Below are 14834 nucleotides of genomic sequence, written 5' to 3'. Positions count from 1 at the left end.
CAGACTTGGTTACTTTCAGGAATTCCCACCAAGCCGTTAAACTGGAGCTGATGTTAATGCTTTTAAAACACTTATATGACTTGACAGTTGAGCTGATGAATGGTAAATCAGAGATTGCTTGCTCAACATCCAGCCATGGCTCATCCAAAGAACTTGGATTAAGCCACTTGGAGATGCATTGCAGCCTATTACATAAGAAATATTGATTAAAATTTGGCAGGTCCAACCCACCTCTGTCTTTGGTCTGTTGTAAAGTTTTTAGACTAATGCGGGATGGCTTGTTTTTCCAGAGAAATCTGGATATGTGGGAGTCTAGTGATTTAAACCAAGTGGAGGATGGTCTGATGGGAATCATTGAGAAAAGGTAATTAACTTTAGGTAGAACCATCATTTTAACAGTGGAAACCCTCCCCATAAGTGATATGGGCAAGCGGTTCCACCTTGAGAGGTCATCCTCTGCTGTTTTTATTAGCTGATCATGATTTAACTTTATTAGTTCGGTTAGTCTGGGAGAGATTATTATACCTAAATAACTAATATTTCCTGACTGTATAGTGGTGTTAGATATGTTTTTAAAGTCACAGTTAATGGGCATTGCTGTAGTCTTTAACCAGTTAATAGAATAGTCTGATATTGAAGAGAATGTGTTAATTAGTGTGATTGTTTGAGAAAGTGTTGTTTGTGAGTTGTTAAGGAAAAGTAAAATGTCATCTGCGTAAAGACTAATTTTATGTTCAATATTTTTAGCTTGAATTCCTGATTCCTTGATTTCTGGGTTTTGTCTTATGGCAGCTGCCAGAGGTTCAATAAAAATGGCAAAGAGTGATGGAGAAAGTGGGCAGCCCTGTCTGGTGTCTCTCTGTAAGCAGAAGTTTGGAGAAGTTTTGTCATTAGTCTTCACACATGCATTTGGGTTGTTGTATAATATTTTTATCCAGTCAATAAATGATGACCCAAACCCAAATTCTTTTAAAGTTGCAAATAAAAGTTTCCAGTTTACACGGTCAAATGCTTTTTCTGCATCTAAAGATATAACTGTGGACTTCAGATTGTGTAGAGTTGAATAATCTATTATGTTAATTAATCTGCGCATGTTAGTGTAGGAATGTCTACCTTTTATAAAGCCTGTTTGATCAGGGTGAATAATGGAAGGGGTTATTTTCTCTATCCTTCTGGCTAGAGCTTTGCTGATTATTTTGAGATCTACGTTTATTAATGAAATTGGACGATAACTGGATGGGAGTGTAGGGTCCTTTCCTGGTTTTAATAGGACTGAAATATTCGCCAAGTTCATATTGGAGGGTATTTTTTGCTTTTCCTTTATTTCTAATACCATGCTGTAAAAGGTTGGAGCCAGTGTGGTCCAGAATTCTTTGTAGAATTCAGCTGGATAACCATCTGGACCTGGTGCTTTATTATTTGGCATACGGTGGAGAGCTTCATGGAGCTCATGAACTGAAATAGGTGAATCTAGAGCCATTTTATTTTCCTGATTTATTTTAGGAAGATTGATGCTGCTAAGAAATTGGTTAATATTCTCATCTGTTGGATTTATTTGTGATGAATATAATGCTTTGTAAAATTCTTTGAAAGTATTGTTTATCATGTCAGGATCATGGCTGATATTTCCTTCTGAATCTTTTATAGAGGAAATTGTTGTTTTCTCCTTATTTGCCTTTAGTTGGTTAGCCAGGAACTTTCCAGATTTGTTACCATGTTCAAAATTGTCCAATCGAAGTCTTTGCACCATGAATTGTGTTCTTTTATCTATTATTTCATTAAGTTCTAATTTGGCTTTTCTAATATCATTCAGTGTGTGTTCTTCTGGGGAGACATGGTAAGCTTCCTCTAGTGATTTAATTCTGAGTTCTAATTCTGATGTTCTCAAAGTTTCCTTCTTTTTCTTATGGGAAGAGAAGGATATTATTTTCCCTCTCATTACTGCTTTTCCTGCTTCCCACAGAACACACGCTGAAGTTTCTGGTCTGTTATTGTTTTCTAGATATGAGGACCATTCTCTTTTAAAGTAACTGATAAACTCAGAATCTGTAAGTAATGATGTATTAAATCTCCAGTTTCTAGTGGCTGGCTTACAGTTTTTACTTCTAAGGGTTAATGATACAGGTGCATGATCACTGATGATTATGGGATGGATCTTTATCTCTGATATGTCACTCATGAGTGAACTGCTGATTAGGAAGTAATCTAGTCTAGAATAGGTATGGTGAACTGAAGAGAAGAAAGTGTATTCTCTCAGTGTCGGGTGATGAGAACGCCATGCATCGCAAAGACCAAAATCCTTCATGTACTGTTTAACTGTTTCAGCTGATTTCCAACCTCGATACTTCCCTGATGAACTGTATTTATCAAGAATAACATTTAAGTCCCCTGCTACAATGATTGTGTTATCTAAGTGATCATAGAGCGAAGTAAAGAGGGAGTGAAAAAAGGAGGAGTCATCAACATTTGGGCCATAAACATTTGCAATAGTTAACTTAACATTTTGAATAGATAATGTAACTATTAAAAATCTGCCTTCTGGATCTGTGATTGTTTGATCAATGTCAAATTTTAAACTTTTATTAATAAGAGTGGCTACTCCTCTTTGTCTGGAATTATAGCAAGCTGAGTAAACATGTGGAAACTGGTCCGTTGAAAGATTTATTGTTGAATTAGATAAATGAGTCTCCTGCAGGAGAACGATGTCTGCCTTCATTTCACGCATCTGATTAAGAATTTTTAACCTCTTCTCTCTTGTACCAGCTCCATGCACATTCCAAGAGACAAACCTCAGTGCATCCATAAACCAACAAAAATGAAGACTATCTGCATATTACAAACCTCAGTGTATCCATAAACCAGCAGAGATGGAGGTTATGTGCATATTACCACAGCGTGTGTCTGTGTGTAACCCGCTGCTTGTGCGCCTGTCAGCTGTGTGCGGTACCTGGATCTGCGTGTTAAGTGTCTCTATGTGTGCTTTCCTCATACTGAACTGTGTGTGTATGTGTGAATCATGCATAACGTGTCCGATGTTTAATCTTGTGCGTGCGCCATGAAACATATAAATAGAGAAGTAGGTGACATTACTGATAAAAGTGAAAGGGTTCAAACAAAGAAAAGTGAAAAGAGAAAAAAGTGACCGTGCCAAAGGAAGAAAATAATGTAAAAGAAACATCCGTGACGAGAACGGTGTAGCAGAGACGGGTGGAGAAAATACTGATAATTATTTTGAAACCACAGTATTACAAATATGGCATAACTTATTTAAGATTTAAGATTATTAAGGAACATACCAACAAGTCAGTAGAGCCACGGAGTGATGTTTGGGTCGCGGTACAACTGTCCATTGATAAATAATTTATCCACGGCGATGACAGCGCGAGCTCCTTCGGCGATGGATTTTCTCCTGATAGGGAACAAAACTCTCTGCCGATCCAGGATCTCTCTTGGAAACTGGTCATTAACTGCATAATGAAGGCCCCGAAGTTCACGACCCTGACTCTTCACCTGCTCCTTTTGTTTGTAGTTAACAAACTTGGCTACGATGGGCCGTGGCCGGCCGGCTCCGGGTTTCCTTCCGCCCAGACGGTGAACTCGGTGAAAGGTGATGTTCCCCACCGTTTCTTCCGGGAGCTTTAGATGAGTCTGGATGAAGTTTTTAACCGTGGTCTCGGGGTCTTCATCTGCTTGTTCTGGAATCCCTGCAAACACCAAGTTGTCCCTCATGCTTCTGGCTTGCAGATCCAGCACCGCTTCCTTCATCATCTTGTTCTCCTCGGAGACTCTGGTCAATCCCTCGGTGAGGGATTTAACCGACTCTCTGAGGACCGCGTTTTCTGTGGCCAGTGTTTCCACTTGCTTCTGGCTGAATTCCAGTGATTCCCGCAAGGCCTGAAACTCTTTGTGGAGAATCTCCACCAGGCTCAAGCGCGCATCGAAACTACTGAGCTTTTTATCGATAGAAATAAGAACATCGGTCGTGTCGTTCCCCGGCGACGAAATGGCTCCGGATGAATCCTCGTTCCGCTGTCTTTTAGCCTGAGATGATGCGGCTGGGGTCGATGTTTGCTTTGGCTTCCCCATGACAACTCTGTCGAAACACTGATCTATGAAGTCCGTCAGGCTGGCCAAATCCTCCTCGTTGTGCTCCAGAATGCACCTTAAAGGGACACTATTTACCTACTTAGGAGAATGTTCAAATTAATTTCAGATTAATTTGGCAAAACGCACACATTAATAAATGAATGAATGAATAGTTTACGTTTGCCTAGTGGGACTCCGCCGTCTCAACCTCACTACTTGCCTACAGCATTACGTCACTTACCTGCGTCCTCCCCCGTCACTTACCTCTTAAGTGATGGGGGAGCGTTTTTTTTGCATTGTCATATGTAGAATTTAAATGGTTCAGGAGGAAATTGTAACTGATTTTATGCCAACGTAGAAGCAGAAGCAGAGGTGTATAATCCAGGTGCCATATAGTAAAAGTCCTGTCTGACAGCAGTTCCAGCCAGCACTAAACCAGTTGAATTTAATTAGCTCAGCTCCACTACAAGGTAGATGAGCCTGTTGGTGAAAACCCCTGTTCTAAATGCACAGGTAGATCCAAAAACATGGCAGGACTTTTACTTTATAGCACCTGAATCATACTATTCTGAGCAGCAGATACAAAAACCACATGCGCACATTGATGTATTTCTTCTGTGTATTTGACTGTGTTTGCTTTGCATGTTTTGTAACATTGGAAGTACTTTATCTTTAATTTTAGATTGTTAATGTTAATTGCTTGTACCAACCCCTATTTTAAAAAAAAAAAAAAAAAAAAAGGAAAAGAATATGCACTTTAAAGGGGTGCTATTATGGTATTTCAAGTTTTCTGAGCTTTCTACAGTGTTACTGTGTTGAATCCTCATCAGATATGTGAACGGCACTGTTTTTTATCACGCATGTTTGAGTTGGAGTTTGAGTTCCAGCACGCTCTCCGTTCGGTTTCCATGGCGACGAAAAACGCGTTGTAGAGAGTTTTTTCTACTTTGAAATCCTTGTGACGTCCTGGGGGATAAGGTTCGGTGTTTGGTTACCTTCTACTGGTTAAATACATCAGGCGGGTGGAAAACGTCGGATAAAGTTATTTCCAACGATGGCGGGTGAGTTTACCAAAGAGAGACATCCTGCTGCATTCGTTGCTGTGGATGCTGTTTTCCACTTTGTTTTCAGGGTCTGATTCAGGTTCCAACATGTAAGGCTGTATGCTATGTGTTGACGTTGTATTTTGGTTTTTTTATTGAGTTCATATTAGCCTAATCCTTCTGTTTATGAGATGTTACAATGACGGCGAAAGCAGGTGCGGTGCACGCTCCCGATGTAGCGCAGTGGCGGGAGGCGGGGCTTAATGCAGAAGAGTCTCAATCCACTTGTTTTGCCTGCAGACTGATCTGACAGCCTATGGAGAGGATCGGTCTGAAGTAAATAAAGCGATTTGTGACAAAAGCTCGATCAATCCCAGCCCTTCTGGTCTCAGGAATAAAAATAAATTAGCCTGAAATGCACATAATAGTTCCACTTTAAACCAAACATTTAATCATTTTCCCCTACAACGTGAAATTTGGGATACATTTAGTGTGTCAGTAGAAAATTTAGTGTGTCAGTAGAATATACCATAGTTAATTCAAATAGCTCCCTGAAATAGGCTGTGGGTTGAGCTAATCAAAGCAGCGGAGTTGCAGGCCTGAAAACTGAACTATAACTGAAAGATGGGTAAAATTGTCTGTCCATAGAACCAAGGGGAACTCCAGAGTCGCTGAATAAATCTTTGTCAAGTCAGTGCTGACTGATCCCTTTAAGCAATTTGAGAAGAATGCTGGAACTTTGTGCTTTCCAGCTCTCTTGCAATTTTTGTTCCTCTTTTAAAAATAAAAAAAAAAATAGCAGGCCGTGGCATAAAATAAGCATTGGTTCAGTGAATTTAAAACTTTCCTTGTGTATTGAGTCAAACTACATACTGTAATTTTTTGTAATGGTGAGATAGATGGATTATCTCATGCTTAGCTGTGTCTGTAATGAGACTAACTTATTCTGAGGTGGACTGTCAATGTTTAAAGCTTTCAGGCAAATTCAGAGCTAAATAAAAATAACCCACAGGATATCACAAATGTTGCCTGGAGCTACATGTTATAAACAGACATATGAGAAGGGGACTCCTGAGAGGATTTTCAGGGATCTCGGAGTTTAGTTTTAAGTGTACAAAGTGTAAACATTCATAGCTTATGAAAAAGGCTTTCATAAAACACTCACTTTACACAGCCCATAGCAGCAAGTATTTCCACAACAGAAGTGTAGACCCTCTTTAGGCTTCATCTTGTTACCGAGCAACCAGCTAAATAACACAACAGACAGGCCTGACTCCCGATGAGTTTCTTTTCTGTATAGTGAAGTGTTTGAAATACCTATGTGTGGTTATGCGAGTGTTAAACAGTGGATAATAAACTGCCGCAAAGAAAGAACTCTGAAAACCAGCTGCTTGTTTTGAAGGAATGCTTCAGGCCGATAAAAGCTGCCTCACAAAGAAAAAACTTTCCCTCTGAAGTGTGCACATGGTCCACACACACAAACCTGTTTCTCTTGTATAACTGACAACCTCTTGTGTTGTTGTAGCATGGAGCAAAATGATGATGTCATATGCAAATAGATCAAGTTCACTTGCTGCATGTGTCCTGTACAAACAGACACGCCTTCATCCTAAAGGGAGATTGATAATGCAAATAAGTGCATCTTCTTCTGATGAACTGACTGCTATCTATAGCTGGCTGTGTTGACTTTACATGAATGAGGGAGACGTTATATATATATATATAGGCTTTGTTGACATTCTCAGTGTTTGCATTGCCTTAGCAGTTGCCAGTTTTCCTGCACTGTATTATACAGAAGCGTGGGAACCGAGTCATTAAATGTCATTCTTACTATTAAACGGGTCAGTCACACAGTGAGAGGAGTCCCCTGTGGAAACAATTCAGACAAGATTAGAGTGGATCTGGGCAGGGCTGAGCACAGGCCTCTGTGTGTGAGAGAGGTGCTGAGTCACACAACCTCTGTCATTTTTCTTTGCCTCTTTCTTTTCTCTTATCTCTCTTCCCATTCCTTCTCTGGTATACCCCCCAACCACTCCCATGTTTCCTCTGCTTGTGATGTGTGTTTTCTTCTCACTCTTTCTGTGTATTTGTCTTTGCTCTTTGAATGTCTTTTCCTTTGCTTTCTGTTTTCTCCATTATGTGAGTGTGGATTCCTGACTTCTTGTACAAGTTTGGATAAACATAGTAACAAAGTATCTCTGTGGATCAGGAGTGTAACAGCACAGCTGGATGCCCCTTTTGGCGCAGATTGCTTTGGGACAATCAATCAGTCCTTTTGGCTTTGTGGAGTCTTTTTTTTTTTTTTTTTTTTTCTCTTTATTGTTGTATGTCAATACTGATGTTGTGCTTGGGGTTGTCCTTTTCATAGTGGTATTTGCAATGCTGCCTCCCTGTGGGTGGTTTAAGCATTACCAAAACACTCTTTACTCTCACTATCAATAATTTGGGTTTTATGGCTACAAAATCTGAGAATTCTTTGAGTGAAAAAACAAAAGAAATGAATTCAGTCATTGATAGTTTTCAGAATGTGGTTAAAAATCATGTGATAAAAGTTATGAAATGTTTGGTAACCAAGGCAACAGTTTACAAAGCTGCTTTTTGTGTTTCTAAATACCGGTAGCTGTCTCTATGTAGCTTTTTTGTCTTACTTTTACTGACTTTAGGAAGAGTCAAGTGGGAGTTGCTACAGGTCACGCAGTTGTCACTTTGCTGCTATTTCACTCTGAGTTATTCTGACACAGATCACAGTAATTGTGTGGAAATTTGATTTGTGATTGTGTGTGTGTGTGTGAATGTGTGTATGGGCAGGCACTTGGATAAAAAGCAGTTGGGGTCAAGTACAGAAGGACGGCAACCAGCTCATTTTGACCTACATTGCTCCTCAGCTGGGGTATTGGGTGGCTGCAATGTCGCCTCTACACTCAGGTGAGAAAGTATTTTGACACAAAATTATTTTTACAATTGAAGTATAACATTTAAAATAATACTGAGACTTTGCAATCATTAAAGTTTCCTTTTTTATCTCATGTCTTTCCAACAGGTCCAGTGGTGGCAAGGGACATTAGCACATACCATACTGTGTTTCTGTTGGCCATACTGGGAGGCATGGCTCTCATCCTGCTCTGCCTGCTGTGCCTCTTGTTGTACTACTGCAGGTACTGAGACGGTCTTTCCGCAATAATATGTCTTATCCATCCACCAGTAGCTTCCAGTTTATCCTCCAAAATGAGGACAGAAAGGAGCGTTATTATTACCATTCAACTATTATGTAAGAATAGCACAGTACTACATCTGACAGTAGGTCCCCTCTGTCATGTTATATAGCATGACTATTTATGCTTGTGTAAAACATTAAACAAATTAGTTCAGTATTATTTAGGTTGGTTTTTTTTTTAATCATGTCAACCGTTTCAACTGCAGTGAGTCTGGCCCCATTTCAGATTCTGTTGTCTGCCTAGTAGCATTTCTGAATAAATCAATTTCCCATGGACCTAAAAGCCAACCAATTGCATAATATAAGCAATGTGGATTACAGCATCAAAGTAGTGAGTGTTGATACTGAATGCTGATTATTGGAATAAATATAATCCAAGCCAAAACATTGTGGCTGTGTCCGAATTTCCACACTAGTCCCTCATTTACCATATATATAACTGTACGCCATAGTCCACTATACAGTGAACTCATTCTGTTAGTGATTCAGACATGGAGCTGACTATTCTCTCCTTGTCACTGATCATGTGACTATTGTCTGTCACGACGTGAACCACCACACGTCGTTTTAAATCCAATCCAAACTCCAAAAATATTTTATTTTGTTACATTGTATTTGATTCTTTCTTTTTGGCATATTTATTCAATCAGTAAGGACATCAAATTAATGTTTTATAGTTTTTTAACCTGCTTTGACATTCAGTTGTAGCACTTTGAGCTCCTGCCTGCATTGTATTGTGGTCTGTATTGATCTGTCTAGGACCATCAATTCGCACTACTTTTCAAGATGCATTGTGGGTCATTTTGAGTGCACTACTTTTTTTTTTTTACTCTGTTGACATTCACACACCCCTAGAAAATGACTATATTGGGTACTATGTAGAGAATAGTGTGGACATTCAGACACAAACTCTCTTTGTTGTTAAATTTCAGACATTTTTACATAATAATTTATTATCATTTTTTATGTGTGTTGCCCAGACGTCGTTGTTTGAAGCCACGAGGGTCTCACCGTAAGCTTACTCTGTCTTCTGGTGTGGACAGCAGTAAAAGGGATCAAGCCACCTCCATGTCCCACTTGAATCTCATCAGCAATGAGGTCTGTCTTGCTTCAAGACACTTCTTTACCATACTGCGTGGTATTAAAGCGGAGCTTAATGCTCATATACTTCACCTGAATTTTAAGCCATTTTGACACAACTTGCTCAAGGTTCTTATTCCTCCTTGCCAGCAGCGAAGGAAATCACATTTTAGACTGTTGTCACAATTATCTAGTTCTGAAGCACTGACATGCTGTTTGAAAGCACACACTGTAATGTTACTGCCTCAGGTTAGAATGAAGAAACAAAGGTAAGCTAGAGCATAATAATGAAGATGGGGGTTATTTGCAAAGTTATTGTGCAGTCTAAGAAAAAAAGGTTTTTGGTGCTCAAGTTTTCTCATAGTTGTTACAAACACCTGCTTCTGACATGACGGGTGCTACATATCTAAAATAATTTCTTAATAAATTGTTTGTGCTTTCCATCTGTGACAATATTCAAGTTTCTGACTCTTAAGTTTTGTTCCTGTTAGGTGCAGCTGGAACTTGTTTCCACAGCAACTGAGCCTGAAATGACCACTCCAATGTTAAAGCCATCGTCATATGAACACCAAGAAAATCTGCGTCAACCCAGCCTCATCCATAACAGCAAACACAGCCGTTCCTCTCTCGGCAACAACAGCCACCACAGTTCACCCCTTGGGAATCTGACGCCTCGGAGCAAAGACTATCGGCAGTCTGCAGAAACTTTCCAGCTGAAAGCTGCCCTTTCATCTGGAGCAGAAAGGGGCTACCGTCAATCATACACCTCTGTCTGCTCGTCCAGCAACCAGATTTCAGAGGCGCTCTCCCCATCCAATCATTGTCAGGTGTCTGCTACACAGCTGAGCAGTATTGGGATTATTGATTGTTTGTCTCCTTCCTCTCCTTCCCACTCCCCTAGCAGGGGAGAAGGAGGCGAGTGCAGGGCTCCTGACTACCTTCTGTCTCGCTCTGTGGACCACCTGGAGCGTCCCAACCCTCAGTTGCTGTCTCGGCCAGGTCAGCTGCTTTGTTGTGGCTCCGTAGATCTGCTGAGTGCAGGAGAAGGCTACTCAAGAGTGCGTCCCACACTGGTGATCCCAGCACACTACATGCGCCTACCTGGGGAGCACCCTCTGTCTGGTCAGGCCCTGCTACTGCAGGCTGATCAGCAGAGTGACTTGGAGACCATCCAGGCTGAGCTCAATGCCTCACACTCTCAGCAGCCGCTAGGGCAAACTCCCATAGACTGCAGCCCAGGTGCCATCAAACAGGTTGATGGAGAAGGTCTTGGCTTGTCAGAGTCTCTGTCTATTCCATCAGCACTTGGGGAAACAGCTCTTATGGAAATCAATAAAGAGGATACCTTGCTGGCTGAAAAGACTTTAATGGAGCTGAGAGGAGGGAAACCTCTTCCCCACCCACGAGCTTGGTTTGTGTCATTGGATGGACGTTCCAATGCTCATATCCGCCACTCTTACATCGACCTCCAGCGTGCAGGATGCCATGGTAACACAAAGGGCTCAGGAAGCCAGCAAGATAATGGCAGCAACGGGAGGCATGGCAACAGCAATGATGCCAGTCTAGACTCAGGTGTGGACTTAAATGAGCCAAGAGCTGGACGGAGGGGGAGAGATGCAGAGCAGGAAGAACGGGAGCTCGAGAAAGACAGAACAAAGGGTGCAACACCAGCCATGGCCTACACTCAGCTGGTGTATGTTGACGATCTGGATGGGGGAGGCAGCGAAGAAGAAAAGTGGAGCCCCCAAGATGGCAAAACAGAACCCACCCTGTCAGACAAAGCAGAGGGTAACAGAGAGTGTGAAGGGCGGGGCGATGTGGGGGAGACATCTGAGGGAAAACAAATACAAGAGGAACAGCCCTCACTTTCTCCAGTGTCCCCCGATTCTCCTCCTCCCGTGCCAACACCAGAAGGAGTGACTTACAGGACTGATCATGCATTGCTTGCAGGCTCTCCAGATGATGATGCAGCACATGAGGATGGAGAGGAGAAGAAAAGCCCCTGGCAGAGGAGAGAAGAGCGACCCCTGCTGGCCTTCAACCTCAAATAACCGTTAAAAAAGGTTCAATTTTTCCAAGTCTGTTTCAACTCACATGCAAACACCGAAAGTGTTTTTAAGTGCTGTTCCTTTTGTCCATACTGATTCTCTCTTAAAGCGACACAAGTAAAATAAGCCAGTCCTCATTCAGTCAAGAATATTTCTGAAATTAATAAGCGAGTCAAGTGATGTATAAGCAGAGTAGCTTAAGCTAATGTACACGTCAAGTCAAACACAAAGGGAGGGATTTTTACTCAAAATATGACGATACGCCGCTTGTCTTACTTGGTGGTGCCGAACACTTGAATTGAAGTGAGGACTGAGGATTCTTACCACTCATATATTTTACACTAAAGTCATGGAAAGAGAGGATCTCTTTCCAGCCAGTGTAAACAAGAGGAAAGATTTGGCTTGTCAGTTTTCTTTGGCAAGAAATTCTTTTCATTTACCATCTCTCATATGCTGCTTAGATTATATATACCATGAAGGATGTTTCTGTTTAAACCGACATCTGTTCCTCTCCTGAACTGAACAGCTTGGATCCCTCATGAACTTCAAGTAACAATCTTGAATGACAATTGTTTGTCATCCTCATGACATTATATAAAGCCACTCATCAGGCAGGAGTCAGAACACTACTCATTTTCAGAGGAAAGAAAATGGACTTTGGAGCAAGAAATTGAAACACCTTATGCACAACAAATATATGCCTTTTTTTTTATATCAATGAATAGCCTTGTAAGCATAAATGAACTGTGGTCCAAAAGGTCCAAGGGTGGTTCTAAAAAATCTAGACCACAGAAACCTTTTTTCTTGAGCCATATTGGCCTGATTTAAAGACACTACAAGCAATTGAATTTTAAGTAATATCCAAATTTAATTATAGTGACTGACTTTAATGGTTGTGGAACAAATGTACTCAACAGGGCAGGTAATCCTTTTGAGAATCCATGATCTACTTTGACCACTAAAGAAGAATCAGCCTTGACAAACATGTAAATCAAGTATTTGCTAGAGGTTGATCTAGCCTGTCAGAGGGCTCAGATGGCTGTTTCCATGAACTCCATGCGGGATGACATTTTGGGCTGATTTAAGTTAACCACTACCTGTTTTTAAGCGTAATCAGATAATGTGACACATCGCTTTGCTGGTGGGATGAGGATGTGTAACCACTACAAAGCTATAGTTCCACCCGAAATAATTGTGAAGTCTAATAATATGAAGGGTTTTGTAATTGTTAAACCACTGACTTGCATATTTTTGCTCTTAAGGCTATGCATATTTTTATACAGCTGCTTGAAATGCTTTTTTTTTTTTTTTTTTTTTTTTTTTTTTAAATTTTAATCATTCTGATTTTTATTGCCAATGTGAAGTATTTACCTGCAAATGGGCTATTTTTAATTTCTTCTAATATGTTAAGGGCTTTTCTACCTTACCTGGCTCATTGTTAAAGTTCAGTCAAAGCTGAAAAAAACCTGTTAGCTGTATTCCACTTTTATTTTTACCACACCTGTGACCCAAGTGCCTTCAAATAACCTGATTCTGCAAGGAATTTGTTATGTGACCTTATTTATTTCTGGCCGCCTTTTGCCTTCAGCTTTTTTCCTCTACCTCAGTCCTCTCTTTCTCCTTTGCTTGTGAAAGAAGCATGCAGTAAAACTTCCTCAGCACTAGCGTATTGCAAGATACACTGCAGACTTCTGAGAAAATGTCTACCAGCTGCTGCTGCTGCAATTGTAAAATCTTCTACAATAATCAGCAAAGCACCAATTTCTCTGAGTGAGCAGTTAAGTGTTTGCAGCAGTTGTTTCCAGTGGAACACTGGAAAGATTAAGCTAAGTGTGATTATATGCGAAGCTACACTGCAGGTTATTTCAATGCATTTTATTAGTTTAATGATTTTTTTTTTTTTTTTTTTCCAGAGGGGGTTTGGATAGGTTTGTACTGGTGGTAGTGTCAGTTTGTGGTGCTGCTGCTGAGTTTAACTGTCAGGTGGACAAGTGATCAATATAAATCCAATCAAGATTCATGTATTCATAGCAATCATATTGCAGTGTGTGTAAAGCTCTTTACTTCCCTCTTTCTGATCAAAATAATGTGCGAATTGGTGTTGTGAATGGCCTTTTTGTTCTCCTTTTGTCCCACAGCAACCCTCCAGTTTTTGGATGGAGTAGCAATACAGCATCCTGAGTGTGTAAATTGGTTGCTTGCATTATATTTGAAGCTTATTATTCAGAATAAACAACCAAACTGGAAATATTTTTGTGAGTATGTATCTGTGTGAATAACATGATTTGAGCATCACCCTAGATGTCAGTAAGTTCACATTCCCCTACAGACTAATACTTATCACATTTTTGTCTAAACAATGCTGGAAATATCAACATATGTGTATTTCTGGCCAGATAGATCTGTGCTTCATTAGTTTTGAGTGCCCGAAATGCCAATAATTAGCATTTTACAACTTCTATTCATGTTTGAAGCAAAAAGCTAAACCTAAGATGGAAATTAGACATTCTACTGTAGATCTTGTGTTTATGTCAAGCTATAATTCTGCCAAGTCATTGTTTTACCATGTTTATTTTTTAGTAGTAAATAGTTTTTAGTTTTGATTCAATAATTGCAGCATCTATGTTCAAATTATTTAAAAAATAAATAAATAAAAAGACAAAATATGCTTGATTACAACAGATTTCAGTTTCTTTGAATCCACACTCAGTTGATGGGTGAATGAAATTTTTCTCAGGTGGATAAGTCACGTTGTTACCTAATTATGAATTTTGTGCAGAAAACTTGATTTTGAATCAAATTATCTTCAACTTGCACAAAGAAATACTCCAGTTTGATGTTGTATATCTTGTACATAGAAGATCTGGTCCTCTGTGTAAATGCATGAATGAAGGAATGTGCCCTACCTTTAAGAGTAGTAATAGGACTCGCTCTCGTCCCCCTACAGACCAAAAGACAGACTAAGAGAACATCTCAGACCATTCAATTTGTTCCATTTTGTTTACATGTTTCAAATTGATATATGGATCTATTGTCTCGCTATTTTTTTCAGTCTTTTTTACCTATTTATTTTTGGACATTTTTCATTTAGACAGTTTTGCGTTTTTATAGGCATTTTTTCATTTTGGATAATTCTGTTAGCTTTTTCTATTGCTTACTGTATTTTTACAGTTTACTGTATTTCTCAGTTTGTCCATTTTATGATTTGCAAAATTTGTTTTATTCCTTTTATAGTAATTTGTATTAAATGTTGTCCTGTGCTTTTTATTGAGCATGTTCTCTTTCTGGGAAATCGTTCATTATTTATCTTGCCAGTTTGGCAGCAGGCTCCCTTTATTTCTTGGACCAATGGCCAGTTTAGTA

The 14834-nt window shown here is 39.9% G+C and overlaps 1 protein-coding gene across 1 annotated transcript in view; it reads left to right on the top strand.

Annotated features, from left to right (window-relative positions):
* fam171a1 (family with sequence similarity 171 member A1) overlaps nucleotides 1-12684 on the top strand; it is a 31191-nt gene extending 18507 nt beyond the window's left edge. Inside the window, exons 6-9 of the mRNA XM_079240446.1 lie at nucleotides 7938-8054; nucleotides 8170-8284; nucleotides 9324-9441; nucleotides 9915-12684. Coding sequence (XP_079096572.1) covers nucleotides 7938-8054; nucleotides 8170-8284; nucleotides 9324-9441; nucleotides 9915-11474 — 1910 coding nt within the window. The 3' untranslated portion in view covers nucleotides 11475-12684. The remainder of the gene's footprint in view (nucleotides 1-7937; nucleotides 8055-8169; nucleotides 8285-9323; nucleotides 9442-9914) is intronic.
* The last annotated feature ends 2150 nt before the right edge of the window (nucleotides 12685-14834 follow it).

Source organism: Telmatherina bonti, assembly GCF_933228915.1.
Source record: "Telmatherina bonti genome assembly, chromosome: 5".
Lineage (NCBI taxonomy): Eukaryota > Metazoa > Chordata > Actinopteri > Atheriniformes > Telmatherinidae > Telmatherina > Telmatherina bonti.
This window is presented reverse-complemented; position numbering and strand designations above follow the sequence as displayed.